General features: G+C 38.0%; 2 protein-coding genes and 2 long non-coding RNA genes across 6 annotated transcripts in view; 1 reads left to right on the top strand and 3 right to left on the bottom strand.

The window, feature by feature from the left end:
- Window positions 1–4,152: 4,152 nt before the first annotated feature.
- LOC149041551 (uncharacterized) lies at window positions 4,153–7,843 on the bottom strand. The gene is made up of 2 exons (XR_016179128.1): window positions 4,713–7,843; window positions 4,153–4,651 (listed from the first exon to the last, which is right to left on the bottom strand). It is a non-coding gene; the product is annotated as an uncharacterized LOC149041551 (long non-coding RNA).
- A 44-nt stretch (window positions 7,844–7,887) lies between these two features.
- On the top strand, window positions 7,888–9,465 carry LOC149041552 (uncharacterized). Its single transcript, XR_016179127.1, has 2 exons — window positions 7,888–8,169; window positions 9,213–9,465. It is a non-coding gene; the product is annotated as an uncharacterized LOC149041552 (long non-coding RNA).
- Window positions 9,466–11,059: 1,594 nt separating this feature from the next.
- Window positions 11,060–19,106, bottom strand: LOC113675516 (uncharacterized). 2 transcript variants are annotated; one of them, XM_089180308.1, is made up of 7 exons: window positions 18,867–19,106; window positions 14,557–14,739; window positions 14,136–14,241; window positions 13,767–13,873; window positions 12,504–12,609; window positions 11,628–11,712; window positions 11,060–11,528 (listed from the first exon to the last, which is right to left on the bottom strand). In XM_089180308.1, the coding sequence occupies exons 2-7, from the start codon at window positions 14,724–14,726 to the stop codon at window positions 11,209–11,211; spliced, it is 894 nt and encodes a 297-aa protein (XP_089036434.1). In that variant the 5' UTR covers window positions 14,727–14,739; window positions 18,867–19,106; the 3' UTR covers window positions 11,060–11,208. The 2 variants fall into 2 exon arrangements, with proteins under 2 accessions (XP_089036434.1, XP_089036435.1); XM_089180309.1 differs by lacking the exon at window positions 18,867–19,106 and having other exon boundaries at window positions 14,557–14,956.
- A 1,263-nt stretch (window positions 19,107–20,369) lies between these two features.
- The window catches only part of LOC113681845 (uncharacterized), a 10,981-nt gene continuing 10,639 nt past the window's right edge, over window positions 20,370–20,711 (bottom strand). For both annotated transcript variants that reach the window (XM_089180311.1, XM_089180310.1), the window contains exon 7: window positions 20,370–20,711. This exon is cut by the window's right edge and continues 528 nt beyond it. The gene's annotated coding sequence lies outside the window, so the exon portion shown is untranslated.

Genomic DNA, 20,711 nt, shown 5'->3' on the forward strand with positions numbered 1-20,711 from the left:
GGAAAGATTTATGCTCAAAAAATTGTTGATACGGTATCTGATTCTCAAAACCAACATTGAAAATACCGTAATTTATTTCATACATACTTGGGCGAACGACTGAAAATACATCGTTCGTCCACTCGTAGACATGAACGATAGTACCTCACAGTGGAGGGCAACAAGCGTGCGGCTATCAGTAAGAAAAAATCTCAGTAAGTATGAAATAAAAACATTACACCATGGAAAATGCTTGAACGATTTTTATTCACGAGTTGCTAATGTATGCATAAAAAACTCACTCGTTCGTTTTTTGATACCTACATTAGCAACTCGTGAATAAAAATCGTTCGATGCCAATTGTATCCCTCAGCGGTGCGTTCTCCTTTCCTTCATTGCTTTACGAGTACGTTTTGACAACTACCCGTCGTGCATACGTCATCCGCGTGCACCAACACTGGAAAAATAAAGCAAGGACGCGGAGAATGGGTCACAGTTACAACAGATTGCAGAACAAGTAATCCTTAGCCATTTCTGTCCTCCATATGTGAGGGATACTTTTGTACTTTGTAAGTTCTAAGTGCGCTTTCCAGTTAACGTTTGATTGTTTTGTTAGGTCTCAGCGTACGCTGTAGTTTACGTTTGATTGTTTTGTTAGTTCTAAGCGCGCTCTGTAAATTACGTTTGATTATTCTGTTAGGTCTAAGCGCGCTCTGTAGTTTATATTTGACTGTCTTGTTAGGTCAAATCGCGTTCTATAGTTTACGTTTGATTGTCTTGTTAGGTGTAAGCGCGCTGCTCTGTAGTTTACGTTTGATTGTCTTGTTAGGTCTAAGCGGCATCTGTAGTTTACGTTTGATTGTTTTCTCAGTTCTAAGCGCGCTCTGTAGTTTACGTTTGATTGTTTTGTTAAGCCTAAGCGTGCTCTGTAGTTTACGTTCGATTGTCTTGTTAGCTCCAAGCGCGTTCTGTAAATTAAGTTTGATTGTTTTGTTACTAAGCGCGCTCTGTAATTTATGCTTCATTATTTTGTTATTAAGTGCGCTCTATAATTTATGTTTCTTTATTTTGTTAGGTCTAAGCGCGCTCTGTAGTTTACGTTTGATTGTTTTCTTAGTTCTAAGCGTGCTCTGTAGTTTATGCTTGATTGTTTTCTTAGGTCTAAGCGCGCTCCGTTGTTTACGTTTGATTGTTTTGTTAGGCCTAAGTGCGCTCTGTAGTGAACGTTCGATTGTTTTGCTAGTTTTAAGCGCGCTTTGTCGTTAGCGCATAATTCTTCTGTTAGTTCAAAGCGCGCTCCGTTGTTTACGTCTGTTTCTTTTGTTAGGTCTAAGCGCGCTCTGTAGTTTAAGTTTGATTGTTTTGTTAGGTCTCAGCGTACTCTGTAGTTTACGTTTGATTGTTTTGTTAGTACTAAGCGCGCTCTGTAAATTACGTTTGAATATTTTGTTAGGTCTAGGCACGCTCTATAGTTTATATTTGACTGTCTTGTTAGGTCAAATCGCGTTCTATAGTTTACGTTTGATTGTCTTGTTAGGTCTAAGCGCACTCTGTAGTTTATGTTTGATTGTCTTGTTAGGTCTAAGCGCACTCTGTAGTTTACGTTTGATTGTCTTGTTAGGTCTAAGCGCACTCTGTAGTTTATGTTTGATTGTTTTCTCAGTTCTAAGCGCGCTCTGTAGTTTACGTTTGATTGTTTTCTCAGTTCTAAGCGCGCTCTGTAGTTCTAAGCGCGTTCTGTAAATTACGTTTGATTGTTTTGTTACTAAGCGCGCTCTGTAATTTATGTTTCATTATTTTGTTACTAAGCGCGCTCTGTAATTTATGTTTCATTATTTTGTTAGGTCTAAGCGCGCTCTGTAATTTACGTTTGATTGTTTTCTTAGTTCTAAGTTAAGCGCGCCCTGTAGTTTATGTTTGATTGTTTTCTTAGGTCTCAGCGTACTCTGTAGTTTACGTTTGATTTTTTTGTTAGTTTTAAGCGCTCTGTAAATTGTAAGTTCTAAGTGCGCTTTCCAGTTAACGTCTGATTGTTTTGTTAGGTCTCAGCATACTCTGTAGTTTACGTTTGATTGTTATCCTAGTCCTAAGCGCGCTCTGTAAATTACGTTTGATTATTTTGTTAGGTCTAAGCGATCTCTGTAGTTAACGTTTGATTTTTTTTCGTTAGTTCTAAGCGCGCTCTGTTGTTTTTATTTGATTTTTATGTTAGTTCTAAGCGCGCCCTGTAGTTTACGTTTAATTGTTTAATTAGTTCTAAGCGCGCTTTTTAGTTTATGTTTGATTGATTTGTTAGTTCTAAGCACACTCTGTAGTTTACGTTTGATTGCTTCGTTATGTCTAAGGGCGCTCCGTAGTTTACGTTTGATTGCTTTGTCAGTTTTAGGCGCGCTCTATAGTTTAAGTTTGATTGTCTTGCTAGGCCTAAGCTTGAATAGAAACAACGAATTTTTTATTCTTTCATGATCACTATTGCTTTATGGAAGCTAGAAAACGCAACTAACTAACCCAAATCTCAGTTCTTAGCGCGCTCTGTAGTTTACGTTTGGTTGTCTTGTTAGATCTAACAGGTCTTGTTAGGACGTTTTGAATTGCATTTCCAATCTATCTTTATTTTTCTTTCTTAGTGAAGCAGAACTTGCCTTGCCTTAAAAGTCAATTGGTTAAATAAAAAACTTCACAAAACCTTTCATAACATCAGGTTTATAAAGAACTGTTTAACTGAAAAGACGTCAACGCTATTTCAAGATTTGCCTTGTGAAAGAGAAAACATGCATCTTTCTCAATTAGATACAGCGATTCTAAGCATTTTATTTAATAAGTGACTTCAACACGATGTGTGCGGTGTAATGTAATGGTGTGCTGTGGCCTACTGATTTTTTTCGTTTTTTTCTTCTCTTTCCTTTGTTGCTGGATGAAAAAATCCGGTCTTGAAGAACATACGCAGTTCTTGCGAATGCCGATTTTGCGCTTTTTTTAGGAAAATAGTAGTATTGCATACATATTTTTTGTTGCTATGCCCTGAGATTTTCGAAGATGGAAGCTGTCATTTAGGTCTTGTTCTTCAACAAAGCATTTGATGTTTCATTAAAAAAAGTGCGCTTCTCTTACTGACGGAACATCTTGCTAAACAGGCACTTCCGTAACTTTGCATTCTTCAAATAACAACCCCTACATGAAAGCTATTTTTTGATATAAAGATTCAATTAAAAGCTGCAAAATTTCAGAATCATAAACAAAAATAGTATACCTACCTTTGGCTTAAATGTAATAAAGTTTGACCCAGTAAAAAGGACAAAGTTAAGTTTCGAATTGTGCTGTCTGCAAAAAGGCGTTTTCATCAAACTGGAAACTTCAACTCGACACGAGAAGTGTATGCGGAAACTGACAAAATGTTTCCACACGCAATAGCCAACTCCCAATTTAAGGTGGAGAAAGAGTGAATTGTATGGCGTGAACTACGCTCCTAAATACCCATATACCGCAGAGATATTGGTGACTTAAGACCAAAAATTAGACCTTTCCACAGCATAGGGAACTTTTGTAACCTGAACGCAGTTTAAATGTTTATAATGCGTTTTGCGTTGAAAGTCTGGCAAATATTTTCACAGGGTAGAAGGAGGGCAACGTTTAGTTTCAGGAAATGCGAAAACCGGATCTCAATAGAGATAAAGGGCGATTTTCTGGCCGAAGAGAAAACAAAGTTACAAAAGTGCCCATTATACCTCTAGAGGGAGAGGGAGAGAGAGAGAGCTAGAAGAAAGGGCACTTTTGTGACGAAAATAGGGAACTTTGGTGACGAAAATATGGAACGTTTATGACTTAGGGAACTTTTATGACGTGCACAGGGAACTTTGGCGACGTCACTAGGGATATTTTGTGACGACACAAGGAAACTTTGGCGACTTGAATATTAGGTGTTACTCTAAGAAAAAACGTCAACTTCATTGCAATAGAAGCGGCAGGTATTTTCCTAGTTCATTACCAAACTTAAAGCAAACAGAGCACAAACAAATTTGGTGCTTTTGCAGCCGCTTTGGATACAATTTCTCAGTTGTTTCTAAACACTCACTGGTCTCATTTATTGAACAACCCATCATTTTATGTAACACTGACTGTGTTCCTTGGAGTTGCATAGACGTGGAGACAAGACAAACAATAACTTAAATTAGATTGTATAACCTATTATCATAACGTGAACTTTATTAAAATCTCTAGCAAATCCCAAGACGCTTGATAACAGCACATTGTAGACAAGCGTGCAAAACGATGTAATTATTTAGACCGTTTATGATTCGACAAGAATGTCGTCACATTTTTACTCCGAAGAACAACATTCGAGTTACAATGTATTTTAACGCAACTAACTTCCCCCGGGGTTGCAACATCTTTAGGTACCAGGTTGAACTTAAAACTTTAGAAGAGGACAGGGTAAAACATTTCGGCGCATTAATTTCTACTAGCAAAATAGCCTGAGGTGCTTAAGCATGTAAGCGGGACATCTAACACATTTGTCGAGACTTCATCAACTGTTAACTATTTTGAAAACAACTCTTGAGTTGTCTTAGATGGTCTTTTAAGGCGCCTTTCGTATTTCGATTAATTATCGTTTCTAACGAGCTTTTTGAAAGAGTTCCTTTTCCCCATTTTCCTTTTGAAGAATCTATTTGACCTTAGGCTTTGAGATTGATACAGATGTCGTGATCATCTCTTTAGAGAAGAATCTATTTGACCTTAGGCTTTGAGATTGATACAGATGTCGTGATCATCTCTTTAAACATGATTCTGTACTCAAGTTTGCTTTGGTTTGTTGCCAAATGATTGTTCTACCTACAGTATAATTTTGAGCGAAATTGATAAAAGTGAAGTTGCCAATTTCATTGTCCAAACTTTAAAAACGCAAAAAAGGCCTTTTTCGAATTCTGAAACCTTTCATCGACTTGAAAAGTCAAACACATACACATACACGGCAGCTTTTGAATTGGCCGACACCACGACCTTGGGCACTTTCGTGCTCTCATAAGCACAAATAACCTGCTGCTTCAGTGAGGATTAGATGGTATTGGTGAATCGCTCGCATGCAGACAGGTTGGGTCATCAAGCTTTGTCATGGGGGTTGTCAAAAGTTACTACACGAAAACAGTTAATCTACTATCAAAAGAGGGAAAATTCAGGAAAGAGCCCTCATTTTCTTCTAGAGAGAGAGGGAGGGAGAGAGAGGTGGGAAAAATAGCAATAGCAAATAAATAAATTAAAAATATGTAAATCTGAAGCACCCCAATGACTTTTTTCAATTGCTAGTTGCTGGCGTGAAGAACATTTGAAAATTGTCAGAAGTCAGTTGTGAATATTACCTCCTGCATTAACATCCTTGTATTTAGTGCCTTATTGGAAACACCTAGTTCAATTGGTTTTTACATAAAACTTATGTGGGTTGACCCATAAGGTGCAAAGAAAGGAAAATACTAAAACATGGCCTGATCTAAACCCCCCTCCCCCCTCCCCCCCAGTACAAACTAAAACCAATATATGCAACTGAAAACAAACTAACAGGATCTAAAAAATCCTAAACCATCTGAAACCATCTAAAACCATGTAAACCCATCTTAAATCATTTGAACCGACTAAAAACATTGACAATCATCTTAAATATACTAAAACCATTTAGAACTATTTTAAACTATCTAAAACCATTTATAACTCCTTAAATCATCTAAAACGATCTGTGACCATTCGAAACCATCTGAAAGCATCTGTAACCAACTACAACCAACTCAAATCATCTACAACCACCTCAAACCATCTACAGCCAACTTAAACCATCTACAACCAACTTAAACCATCTACAGCCAACTCAAACCATCTAAAGTCATGTACAAGCAACTGAAACCATGTTAGAACTATCCTGGGGGCCTGTTTAGACGAAGGTCGGGGGACCCCACCTAGGTGAGGTAACCCGCCTATCCGTGTAATCTCGTATTTTATCTTGATCGTATTTACATGATAGGTGGGGTGACCTGCTTAGGAGAACGTCTCCCAGCAGGGGTGGCAATTTTCCATGTAAAAATCCCAAGGTGGGTTAACTTATCTTGCTGGCGTTGCTAGACAGGTTGAGATCCTGGGGTTGTAAGATTGTACATTAACACAGGCTATTTCTCAATCACAGGTAGGCAGGTTACCTCAACTAACTAGGGTTCCCCACCTTCATTTAACCATGCCCTAAACCATCCACAACCATCTTAAACAATCTACAAGCAAACCATCCTAAACCATCTAAAACCACCTCAGTACAACCATCTAAAACCACCTCTGTATAACCATCTAAAACTACCTCTGTACAACCATCTAGAAATACCTCAGTACAACCATCTAAAACCACCCCTGTACAACCATCTAAAACTACCTCTGTACAACCATCTAGAACTACCTCAGTACAACTATCTAAAAACACCTCTGTACAACCATCTAAATCACCTCATTACAACCATCTAAAACCACCTACAGTCAAAGAAATATTATCTCAGCTTGAGATGGAGATAGTTGGCTTGTTTAAGAGGCCACCTGTAGATGAATGATTCGGACTATCATTGTGCTCAAAAAATAGGAGAAGATGGAGAAGCGTGCAAGTTACAAAGGCCATCATTGTTCCTATAATTTCTTTATGGACAACAAAATTACAATCGAAAACTAGAGTCAAAGAGGACAAAATTGCACAAATGTTATCAACAAATGTCTCACAGTCACACCCAATAAATTGGATTTTCATGCGAAGTAAGACAACGTTCATTCAGTACAAGAAAGCGATGAAAAACGAGGGAAGGGGACCCAAAAAATCGAAAATTGAAATTGATTACAGAGGTCTCCAGTACGGTACCCGGAGAACTCTCTTTGTCGATCGTGGGTAGTTTTAAATGGTTTTAAGTGGTTTAAGATGGTTTGTCTGTTTTTAGGGGGTTTAGGTGGTTTAAAATGGGTTTCGGTGGTTTAAGATGGTTTTAGATGGTTTCTCGTCTTATTTATATTAAGCTGGAGAGAAAGTAATACACATGCTTAATTTAATTTCTTTCGACATTAAACGGCTTTCACATCATTTTGAAAGGCTATATCTATGGACAACGCAGAATCAGGACTAAGCTGGCTGGCGAAAACCTTGCACTGTAACTACATGTAAAGCCTGTGTGTAATAAAATAAAAAAGTTGCTCGAAAGACGACCTCAGATCGTAATCAATTTTGTGGTGTATAACTTTCGCATTTTAATACGTAATATTTATTTTGAATCTTCAATTTGTTTTGAAACTTAAAAGAAAATTGTTCTTTAAAAATTCACTGAAAATCGGAAGCCAAAATTATTTGTTTAGGTGTTATTTGATTTTCGTGTTGACCTGTAAGTTCGTCAGTCGCCGGCACTTTTTGTTACTTCAAACACAAAAAACACACGATACGAAATGTAATGATCGATTTTGCCCCCAATCTCACGCCATAACAGAAAAAGCTTTTGAACACTTGTAAACTCCGAGCGCTTTGGAGTAAGTGATATTTTTAATGAATCTTCGGATAGTTTTCAAGTTCAAGGATTGTAAATTACAATTTTATGAAAAACGAAGGTTCCCTTATTTCAGTGTGAATCCTCGCACGCCTGCCTGTCGTTGGCGCCGCTTGTTGAAACTAAAACGAAAAAAATAAATTCTTTTAAAATTATCATTGTCTTCTTTTTCATCCCACCACTATTCTTAGCAACAAAGGTCGCCGTTTCGTTTGTTTATTACTCGCCGAAAACTATCAAGTGCTCTCAAAAGCCTAAAATCGAAAAAAAGTTTACAGGAATCGACCAATCGAGCGAGCAAGCGAGTGCCATTCTAACATCATATCAGCAGAGGGGCATTTTGTTGCGCATGCGCCAAGAAAATTTGTTCGGCGCGGCCATTTCGATATTTTCAGCGCGCTTTTGCGGGTCTTCAACTGAGCGATCGACACCTTTCTGTGATATTATTTGGAGAGGGATGGAAGACTATGACAAGTTTACTACCATTTCTAACTCTGTGGATACTTGTGGAGTTTGCTGGCTCTTCGGATGAGGATATTTTAATGATCAAAGTGCGAACAAAACGCGAAAAAAAGTCGAAAACTTGAAGTTTGAGATTTGATTTGCTGACGATCAAGATGTGCACATGAGACTACAAACCTTGAAGGTTAGTCTTAAGATGTTGATGTCTTACTTCTATAAATCACGAAGTGATGTGTGGAGGCGATCGTGAGATATTCGTTACGATAATAGAAGGTAGTTTACAATTTGATCTTATTTTACTTCAACTTTGAAATAAAATTACGTTAAGTTCGAGGTGGCCCCCAAGCTTCAAATCACTTCAAATAACATCTTATCTTCTTTCTCTTTGTTGTCCCATTGGACACAAGGCTTAAAAAAATATTCCAGCTTCAGGATTGAGTTGCTCTTTCTATAACCTTCGGCGAATTCATTTTTGGGAGGTTGAGGTGGATTTTCAAAGTCATGGCTCACAACTGTCTTTGGCCATTTTGCTCTCCATGTCTGTTGTACTTGGTACGTAGGCATGCGTCTTAACAACGTTTATAGTCTTGCCTCGATCATCTGCGGTTTTATCTAATTTTTTTGCTGTTTTTTGGTGAGAATTTTTCTGATTGCCCTTTTGGGCTTGAAGGGCTAACTAGAGGATAAACTTCGGTAGAACTTGTTTTATCACATGGCCCCCAAATCTCTCACCACTGTCAGTTCATTGTTTATTTATTTAGCCTTCGGTCTAACCAGTTCATTTACCTCAAAAAAATCCGTGGGCTTAATGTCTCATGAGTTTAAACTGGTGCCGTTTTCTTCATGTTCATGTGTTATTCGAAACGGATGGCGTCAGCTTCATTCTGTCTTGTTTATTTCAGTAGAATACTTCTGCCATACGAAATGAATTTTGAGTCGAATTGTACTATAAAACTCGCAGATTAAAATTATCTAACTTTCTCTGGTTCTTAAAACATGAGGTGAGCGATACAATAAATGAATAATTACTCAAGGGGCTGGAACTCTCTTTCTTTAGAATGTGAACTACAGTATTTCTGTCATATTTGAAAACGAATTTCGGGTTAAAATGTCTTCAAACCAGTTTGACTTGTATTTCTCTTTGCCAGATAAGTCTTGATCCTTCAATTTTTATTTCTTAATTGAGACTGATGATTGGAATTAACTATTGTGTTCTCTGCTGTTTAGGGAGATGTGAAGTGACCCCACTACATATGGTCAGTACTATTGACAGAAAGGATAGGTGTGACATTTGCTGTGGCAAGCTGGCATTCAAGAGAATGTCATTAGTACCAGAAGCTTACTACTGGTATAAATTATCAATCTTTTGTTCTCTCCACACAACTTGCCTCAACTAGCTTATGCTATATGCAACTTGTGTCTATACCTTTTTTTGCAACTATAAAATTACCAATAAAGTTTTTTGAAAGTTTTGTCCAAATTTCATGGGAAAACAATATGAGGAGTGATCAGGTGAAATATTGTCCTGTTCCATAACAGTGTTTGAGCTTCCAGGCAGAGCTAAAAATTTCTTAAGCGACTGATTTATGATTTTCTGCCTTAAAATTAGCACAGCCAAACCCCTGGCTTGAAAACTATTAATTTCTGCAAATAGGCATCCAAGCTGATGCCCATTACTGCAGAATATGCAATATCAAAGTCCCCTTTTGACTTAGGTCTCATTTCTCTAAAATCTGATAGATGTAAAGCATCAATTTTCATAAAGAGATCAACAAACCTCTTCACATTAGTTTAATCTGACCTCACTAAGTCTTATTCCTGAAAAGAAAAGGCTTTTTTTTTTTACCCTCACTGTTAAATATCAGCCTTACTGGTTCTTTGTTGTTTAGCATGTGTAAGAGTCTTTTCAGACCATCAAATTGTCACACAACTCTTGTAATTTAATAGGTTGGAGAATAAGGTTGCAAAGAGTGTATATGATTTTTTTGTGCAGTTGAAATGATAAATGGTAGTGATTTTCACTGGGTAATAATTGATTTAACTATTCATCTTACAACTGGAAGCCCAAAGTAGTACTTGTTTTCTTTCACAATTTCCCCACATCATCGATCATATCTGATGATATTTCCGAGACTAATGATTGAAAAGACTTTATCTTACTCTGATAAAATCCATAATTATTCCTCCATTTCTAACCAGATGGAGCTACCATATCTCTAGCATTAGCATTGTCTTACTTTTCTTTACTCGAAATTGACCTTTTTTATTTTGGTAATCGGCCCTGCCGGTTGTGATTCATGTCAAAAAAAAACTTTTGAAACAAAACATAAACCTCTGTAAACTTTACATTTTTACCAAAATTGGAGGTACACTGCACTAGCAGTACAGTTGAAGCTCTAAAAAACGCTTACAGAAAGGCGAGTACTTCAAATGATCACCGATAACTTGCGATAGCAATGACACGATAAAAGTATACTATCCAATTCTTTTGTACTCTTCGACAGGCCACTTGCATCCTTCAAAAATAACATCATCTTCATCGATCGCCCAGAAAATCACGAGACAAGACTCGAACAATCTTTTGCATTCTGAAAATAACTTCCTTCCACACATCACACAATAATTTCAAGGATTTGCCGCTTCCATCTACGTTACAGAAGAAAAAATGAGAAGAAAGGTTGTCTCAAATACTCGAACCATTGTTTTTTCCGACGTATTTTACTGCTTCTTTTCTTTCGTGATTCTCGAAAGGGAAACCGACGCAGGCGCATACCAGCGGTTTCTCGTATCAAACTAAAATTTACCGGACATGCGCAACAAAATGCCCCTCTGCTACATCATATCTACAACTCACTCTTGGGCATGCGCGCAATTCACGAGTTAAAAATTCGTATCTTAGGAAAGCTTGACATACCGATTATATTTCCTTTATATGTTGTTGTATGCTGTGAAAGCAAATGACAAGTATTGTAATAGGAATTAACTATATAGTTCGGGCGCCCTGAGCTTTCGCTTTTGGATTAATTATGAAAATGTAATGTGGTTGGAAGCGATTCTAAAAGTTTCACTCTAAATTGGAGATATGTTTTTAATACCCTTTTCAAACAGTTGAATCGCATTATCCAGTTTTATCGCCATAAAATTATTTCATCCAGCTCGCGAGGAACCAAATGATCTCCTATGGTCTAAACAGCGATCTGCTAAGCACGCCAACGTGACTTCTTCAACAGACATATGACCTTTCACTACTTTTAGAATTCTCTTTAGAAGACACTTTGATATCATTACAAGACGATGAGTTCGTTGACGAGGGTTTAGTTAAACTTGACGACCCACTTCCCGATGTGGGTTCACTTGCACTGGAGAGGGGGTTGCTAGTGCTACCATAATCAGATGGATCAGTGTCATTCAAGAGAGGGTTTACAACCTGATCGATACGACGCGGTGGATTGTTGTTGGGAGGCTGTGGCCTGACACATCGCCAGATAATAATAATGAAAGGAACAGCAAATAAACAGATGACACCAGCGACCACAGGAACCACTAGGAGGAACCAGAGAATATAATATTGTCCAATTTTCTTTGCACATTTCAAAAATTTCGTGAAATGCTGCGACATAATGGATAAATGATTTCACTTACCAGGGGTAAATGTAGTTTTGGGTTTCCTTGTAGGGTTGATTAGACACATATTCGGGCAGGCACACTTATGGGAGAGATTTAATTCCTGGATATAAATGCAGTAATAGACAGTTTATTACTCTCTTCGTATTCCTTGTAATTTTATGGAGTAGGTGTGAATGACCAGTGGTGGAGCCTCTCTAAGCAGGTAAAACTACGACTAAAAACGTGAACACAACTTGGACACACTGCTTACGTGTTTAAACAGTAGGGTAAGTAACTCAAAGTACATCGCTCGACAGAAATGACACCTCGGTTTCTTTGTTTATATATATATTTTTTTTTTTTTTTTTTTTTTTTCATATCGCTCGTTCTGGATATAAAATTGTACAGGGGAAAATTGAGAAGGATTTCATGACTTACTGATCCCCTTTTAATGTCTTCAAAATTAATACAAACACGTCATTTTATAACCGGAAAAGGATCTTATCGAGATCTGTGAAGGGCGTCCTCTCTTTTCCCAAAAATATTGAAGTAGTCACATTTTCGCCGTGATAGTTGTTTGTTTACTTCGGCAGTATGTATGTATGTATGTATGTATGTATGTATGTATGTATGTACGTACGTACGTACGTATGGATGCATGCATGCATGCATGCATGCATGTATGTGTGTATGGGTGTATGCGTGCATGCATGTATGTATGTATGTATACATACACATATATATACATATACATATACATATATATATATACATGGCTTTTGGAAAGCACAGCAAAAATATATTTTGTGTGTGTGAAATAGCTAATTTATTTTACGTAAAGCGTGAACTTTTTTCCTTAATATTTCTCTTACAAGTAATCTTCACTTCTTTACTACCCATTCAGTCACTTACAACACTTTCAGCTTCTGTATCATTCGCAACTCTGAAATGGCCTTTGTCATCAGATGAATTGCACAACAGTGATACAGTGGATTTCCAGTTAATACCACCGGACGAACTGAACGAAAAGAAAACATAACATCACAAAAGTATGTAAGCTACGAGTATGCTAACATCGCATTGTAGGGGCCTCTAACTCTGGATCGTAGAAAGCCAAATCGGAGTTTACTGGGTCCAGCTAAGCTTAAAGAGTTGATGACATGAAACCAACTTCTTTTCTTGGCATACTCAACTACAAACCTAACCAAAACGTGTAGTAAAGGCTTGAAGAGCTCTTTTTGAGAAAAAAATTACAAAGAAACTTAGAAGGAAAGGAAAAAATAAATTCAAATTTGAGGAATGAGCATTACTTTTTCAGCATATATAACCATTAATTTCAATATTACTCGTAGAAGTATTCTCTTATTATGTTTATGTCGGTTGGGCAAACTCAGAGATAAGAAGTACAACTTTTTACTCAGTTGTGAGTAGAACAGAAATACGAAACAGAACTTTCCCACGAGTTATGAGCGGAGAATTGGCGCGAGTTCGATTAAGAATTATGAATCACTGTTTTTACTCGTTATTAGGAAAATTCACTTACAAACATAAAATTATCTTAGTTAGGCTGGCCTCACGAGAGAATTAAAACAACCTACTCAAAACCAGTTCGCGCATCGAAAAGCAAAACAGAGTGGAGCTCACCACCCATAAACTTACCAGGTAAATTAATGAAATTATCATAATTATATCGAAAAATAGTCCTGAGATAACTTTGAGCGATCCAATTGGTTCTTACTTGGCCGGGATGGAAACGGTGATAAGCAGACAAATCCAAAATAAACAAGTTAGGTCCGAGAACCATATAATAAACTACTTGCTTACCTCACTAGCTCGAGTTGCGTAAGGGAATATTGGCCCTCTGTCGTTGTTGTACGGACTTTGCTGCCGTCTGTAAGTGCCACGACCTCTGGCCAATATTCCCCAGTAGGGCCTCACGCTCGGTTAGTAAGAAGTTAGTTATCGATGGCTATCATGCCAACGCTGTATGACCGTATATAAAACATCTATTCGTGGAAGATACCTAAGGTATGATTACCAAAGTAGCCAATGCATGTTTATCCCAATCGTATACACTCTGAGCGAGAAACTAAAACTCATACTTCCTACAGGAAACTATAAGATTCTTGAAAAAGTTTACTATTTTCTTTTCGCTGGGTAAATACAAATACTCACTGATGATAAATTATCTTCGGGGGTTTGCCTCCCCCATCGAAATGCGCCGACTCCAGACTACCAATATTAACGTACGCATCATCATGACCTTCAACCCATCGACAAATCTGAAACAAGTGAATGAGTTGGAATGTTCATCACCCAAAACTATATTTTCCGTCTGACGAAGGAATGGACATAAATTTTCAGAATTACAAAGTCCCAATGTCATCACTTTTGGTGACCTCAAGTATTCTTCTGTCCAGAATCATTCAACAAAACGACTTCTCGTCTTCCTATCTACTATAAATAACGGGAGAAATCAATTTTTGTTTCATCTGTCATCCTGACTAAACAATACTTTCTGAGTTTCCCTTAATTATTTCTTACCGCCACACCAGAGTTACATGGGTTTGTTTCCTTACTCGGTCCTATTTTGAAAGAGAAGCATGGATTATAGCTGATGCTATAACCCATGTGGTCTTCTGCGCAAAATCTGTTCAGGAATAAGAGACAAGTGATTGTTAGAATTATTTGATCATGCAAGCATGGGATTGGACATGCATCGTATGTAAACCAAAAATCATTTAAAATCTATCATATATATACGCTCTTGTAATCGAATATACCTCAACTAAAATTGTCAGTGGGAATACCTGGTGATAATCCTCCGGTGATATTTACCACGTTTCAAACCTTACATTCAGCTTCATGAACGTGTTCAATTAGAAGTTGATGCAATGTTAAATAGCGCATTGCAGTTGAAAGAATAAAAAAAAACGATAGAAGTGTATGCATTATGAATGCAAACCTAGGCTCCTCATTGGTGTTTGCCAAACTTGTAAGGTCGTATACTTCTTCTTCGTAGCCCTTATAAACACACGTAGCAGGTTCTGATGTCTTCTCTGCCTCATCCGTTACTTGACATGCTGATGAAGTCAGTGTGGTTATGAAACACACGACTAAGCTCAAGCTATGCATTTCTGAGCTGTCCCTAAGAAGGAAAAGAAAACATTTCTGGCACGTTCACACATCCTACCAGTGTCTATTCATAGTGCCCTCTCTGACAAGGGAACAAAATACGCTTTTATGGAAAGGTTTTAACGACCAAAAAACTCAAATTTGTTGAAGAAATTGACTGACAAATTGAGGAAACTCAAGGTATCGGTACATTTATGTCAAAAAATTGTATACGAAATTCTAAGATAACTATCAATTTTGAAACAACGCTCACTCTCAGAGAAATAATTAACAATGAAGTAAGCTTTAGCTAGGCTGCATCTTCACCCTTCAACTTTCAGAAGTAATCAACACGCATCTTCTCCTGGAGATTCCCATGAATAGCTTATGGAAGCACACAAGCCTATTGAGGCCTGTTTCTTGATACAACACCCCGATTCTCTTGTTAGTGACTCATTGGCTCGTGGAGTGAAACAAAAGCTTCTACTAATGATCGAATATAACTTAATTTGTAAATATGCAGCATTTATAACTAGCAAGGATTTAAGCCTGACCAACAAACAATCATACACTTCTCGTAGCGACAGCTGACTGATATTCAGCTTTCAAAGATGGAGAATGCACTTTATACAGCTTTCTGGCCTGTGTAACTTGTACGTAATATTTATAGAAAAGGAGAATATAATTCATTTAGAAACTTTTACATTTCTTTCTAATTCTTATTTGATGCCAAACAACTGGATAGGAAAGTGAAGGGAGCCTAACAAAATAAAACTTTCCCTTTTTTTTCTATTTATTGATATTTTTCAATATTTTTCCAAAAAGCGCTTAGGCTTAAGGAGGGGGACTGGGTGATTTCGAAAGGTCCTACACTGACTGTAATGATTTGTTTCTCACTGAAAGAGGTCAGAAGGCTTTAAAAGAAACAAAAATGGCACTTCCCTAAGATTCGTAGCATCGACTGAAAAGGATATTATAACAACCCTAATTCCATGGTGCAGCTAGACACACTGAAGAATCATCGATAAGGATTAATGAAAGAAGTGCAACATCTGTTGCAGTTACAAAAGGATTATTAGGACTCATTTCAATGAAGACTGAATTTATCTTGAAATTATTATCAAGGGCATTAGCCAAAGAAAGGGGAAGGTAGACTGACATGACATTTAAGTAGAGAGATTTTTATACATACCTCTCGATAAAATGTGTGTCACTTGATGCACGTCAGAGATGCATATGGAGAACCTTTGATCTCTCATTAGCCAGTGAGAGACAGATTTGTATACTTTAACATGTACAGAAGATTTTGCCTCGGAATCTACGTTCCTACTTTCTATAACTGGAACTTCCGTCGATTAGCTCATGATCCGTATTCTGATAGTAACTACGAATTCTCCGGGATGTTCATTTCCGGGAAAAAAGTGTTCACCTAAGATCCCTTTTGAAATCTGCTAATAAATAAGTACATGGACCTAAAATTGGCCGATCTGTAACAAATCTCGCGTAAAAATTTATTCCAAGACTCCATCTCCAGTGAAAGTTAATAAGACTCTAGAATTATGACCAACAATTTTACTTTAGTGTACTATTAGATGCTCAACGAAAACATAGATTCTCGGAAAGCGCATTACTTCGAACTTCGTATTCACACCTCATACAGCAGTTGATCATAAATCATGCAAACTAGGAATTCAGTCTCGATGATTTAGCCGAACGACTCAAAAGTCTTTAGAATTCAATATCCTTTGTTTCAAGTCATAAAATCAATACTGAATGATTACGAGCCAACAGGTCACAGTACACCAGTTAATACACAATATATGGATATTCCGGGAACATCTTTATCTCCTGTCTAGTGCCCCTCTGGACACATTTAAATCAAGAAAGGGTAAATGTCTATCCTTTTCACGTTCAAGGGTGAATTGGATCGACGGCTCTACTGAATTCAAATGCGACAAGAGGCGCTCCGCTTCATTTCCAGATACCGCAGAAATAACATCATCGACATATCGTTTCAAGAAAAAGGGTTTAACCGGTGAAGTGGCTAAGGCCCTTTCTTCCACGTCTTCCATTACCATGTTGGCAATGACAGCAGAAACAGGCGAACCCATAGCTGTACCAAAAACTTGTTGATAGTATGTGCCGTTATATGTAAATTGCGTGGTTTTGAGGCAAAAAGAGAGCAGATGAATAATATGAATAATATCCTCCTTTGGAGGCTTGGCACATTAACTCCGCCCACGCTCCTTTAAATCGTGACGATGGCGGTCTGCTTCCTGACGCCTATTTACACCTCGTCAGAAAAAAGGCCGCTAATTAGTGATCATATAAAAGGACCTCTTGTTGCAGCGTTTAGATCACCCCTGATGAAGGCACTAGACAGGAGTGTCGAAACGTTGGGTCTATGAATTGTAGCTCCTTCGGTTACGTTCATTAAATCTGCAAACCAGTGTAGCATCAAACTATGTCTGATTGTCCACCTGGTTGCCGTGTGAACTTTAATATATCTTTATCTCATTTCTAACTTGAATATATGAGATGAACATGGGATGTAAATGTACATCTAATTTGTAGCCCTCGGTGGTATATAATTATAGTATCGAGGCCAATAGGGCTTTGAAATCAGTGAAACATATCAACATTTAACAAATCCAATTGTCACGGGTCGGGTACATAAATATTTCACTAGCGTGCCCTCGCGCTGTAACGATTCCTTTACGACTGTTCCTCCAAAGAAAGACTAATTCAGCGGAAGAAGTATATAAATCGAGCCGCTCCAATCACTCTGAATGAGAGAATGAGCCGTTTATTTTAACGAAACAATGTAGTCTGTAGAGTTGAATCAGCCATTTTGAATAATTCATAATGGCTGATTCAACTTCAACTTCAAATTATCCGTTGAAAACTTCAGCCGTTCAGCCGGTCGAAATTTTCCTTCAGCCGTTCAGCCGTTCGACTTCAACCGTTCGAAATTTTCCTTTAGCCGTTCAACCGTTCGACTTCAACCGTTCGAAATTTTCCTTTAGCCGTTCAGCCGTTCGACTTCTACCGTTCGAAATTTTCCTTTAGCCGTTCAGCCGTTCGACTTCTACCGTTCGAAATTTTCCTTTAGCCGTTCAGCCATTCGACTTCAACCGTTCGAAATTTTCCTTTAGCCGTTCAGCCGTTCGACTTCAACCGTTCGAAATTTTCCTTTAGCCGTTCAGCCGTTCGACTTCTACCGTTCGAAATTTTCCTTTAGCCGTTCAGCCGTTCGACTTCAACCGTTCGAAATTTTCCTTTAGCCGTTCAGCCGTTCGACTTCTACCGTTCGAAATTTTCCTTTAGCCGTTCAGCCGTTCGACTTCAACCGTTCGCAATTTTCCTTTAGCCGTTCAGCCGTTCGACTTCAACCGTTCGAAATTTTCCTTTAGCCGTTCAGCCGTTCGACTTCAACCGTTCGAAATTTTCCTTTAGCCGTTCAGCCGTTCGACTTCTACCGTTCGCAATTTTCCTTTAGCCGTTCAGCCGTTCGACTTCAACCGTTCGAAATTTTCCTTTAGCCGTTCAGCCGTTCGACTTCAACCGTTCGAAATTTTTCTGAAGCCGTTCAGCCGTTCACGGCATCCGTTTTAAACGGTTTCTCTATCCGTTTGTCATCCGTTCACATACCGTGCGTTCGACCGTTCGAACGGATACCGTAAGAAACGTTTTCGCGTGAGAGGTCACAATTGTGAAAGCAAATTCAATGAGGTTTTGGTATGTCTTAACTTATAATAACAAACTTTAACTTACGTGTGAGCAAGTAACTTATCAATTTCAGAAGTAAATTAATCGGGATTGCACAATTGTTTCAGAAAAGAAATACCCTTGGAAGCTATGGGTTATATAAACACAGCGCAAAATGATTATTATGATCGTAAATCAGTTCTGAGAGTGAAAGCGGAAGCTAGCTGTCGGTGAAACACGACCATCACATTCCGATCGTAGACGTCGATTGTATTAAGCTGTGTCGTTGTTTGGCAATATGTTTGGAAATTATAAGGAAAACTACTAGTGTAAAAATTGATAATGTACGCTTATTCGCGCGGCTCTTTGACAGACTACGTCTTAAACTTACTACGTTTGTTCAATTCGCTAAGTTCAATATTTGTGCGAGAAATTTGCAGCAATATTGCGTACCTTTAGTGGCCGAGGACTTGTACTCGGTGCTGACGAATAACGAAGTTGATTGAGACGTATATGAAGCTTTCATTCCCAGATCTATTAGTAAATAATTAGTTTCAAAGTTCACTGGTTGCTTACTCGTCTCAGTCTTCGGGTCCGATCTCTCGGGAAGTTAGTTGAGACGTACATGAAGCTTTCATTCCCAGATCTACTAGTAAATTAGTTTCAAAGTTTACTAGTTGCCTACTCGTCTCAGTCTTCGGGTCCGATCTCTCGGGAACCAGCCATTACAAGGATCGTTCCATATCAGGTACTCTTCCGTTGGAGTGACATACTGGGTCACGCAAGCCTTCATTTCTTACTAAGTTTGCGATTAATTCTTGTCATCCTGTTTTGAAAGATCATTTCAATACTTTTACACTGGAAATCGTTGTATCAGTTATGATGGCCTTTTCTTCACAGCCACACTGTCTTTATCTTCGTTTAACTTAACCCTTCTACTCTGTAGAGGGAGGTCAAAATGCGGAGCAACAAGATGGCCGCACTGAACGATCGATCCAAACTATTTTTTTTTTCGTTTCTTAGGCTTGACTTTTAAATAAACAAATTTTTAAGTGCAACTCGCAAAATATCGGTGCGTATTATATCGTAAAACATCGGAAAAAAAAGAAAGAGCATGAGGGCCCTCTTTGGTGTCTGTGTTACTTTGAAATTGTCCCTAACGTTTAATAAGCCTCTGTTTATTTATTTGAAAACTTTGTTATCGGTTATGAATAAACCATAGACTCAATTTAACACGTAAATATGCTTGTATATTTGGCCCCCCACATTGTGGAAGCTGCTCCGAGAAGCAAACATATATTCCTAGAATAAAATTCAATAAATTATGAGATCGAGGAACAGATAAATTCCAGGAATAAGTCATCATATGCCCGTTTAATTGCCCTGAGGGGGAGGGGGTTTGAAAGCTTGTTTCTTTTACAACGGTGGAGTTTAATTTCAAATAGACCGAGAAGTTGCAAAGTGGTCAACAGTAAACAGATAATTATCAGCCTAGTTCGATGGCCTCGAGGAGGATTGTGGAGGCATATGGGTCTTACAATTGTAAAGCTGGTTTCTAACTACACCCAAAAGTTAAAAAGTGGTAAATAGCGAGCAGATTAAAAAAGTGCCATAAGGAGCCTACAATGCTTATGTCCTTTAGATACCGTATCTCTTGCAGTGGAGGAGAAATTTGACTTGTTCAAAATGTTGGCTGAGCAGTCTTTTGACTTTCGATGTACTCTACTATGACTTTATCACTGTCAGTTTTCTCCTGCAACAATAGCAAAACGCTTTCCCACTTTGAAATGAATATGAGATAAAGACTGGAATTGGGGTATATTACTAAGTTTTTCCAATTTCTATTAGAGCATATACAGTGTACACTGTGCGTCGTTTGTCACGTTTCGAGCAATCGCAGGCAAGGGATAGTATTTGATAGATGATGGGCTACATAAATTATTTAAACACCATCGGTAAACCTTATTTTCAGCTTTATTCAGTCCACTAGTAAGATACCAAGAACAACTTCTTTTACGGGCTGATATGTAGATCGAGGTCACAAAATTCTCGAGTTGGTACAACATGTACCTGCTAACTAAAGGAAAAGGGATGATCCCTTTAAGAAATTACACTGTTCCTTAATCTTAGTTCTTCATTGATCGTTGATAGATTATTTGTACACACCAGCGTGGGAAAAGAGGACTATTTTAGGTTGAAAATCGTTTTTTACAAATTTAACCATACAGTTATTTGTCGTCAATTACGCGTGCATTAGACCAATGTCACACTACACTGGTTGTGGCAAATGTCATGTCA

Source organism: Pocillopora damicornis, chromosome 8 (assembly GCF_964200805.1).
Source record: "Pocillopora damicornis chromosome 8, jaPocDami1.2, whole genome shotgun sequence".
In the NCBI taxonomy this organism is placed as follows: domain Eukaryota; kingdom Metazoa; phylum Cnidaria; class Anthozoa; order Scleractinia; family Pocilloporidae; genus Pocillopora; species Pocillopora damicornis.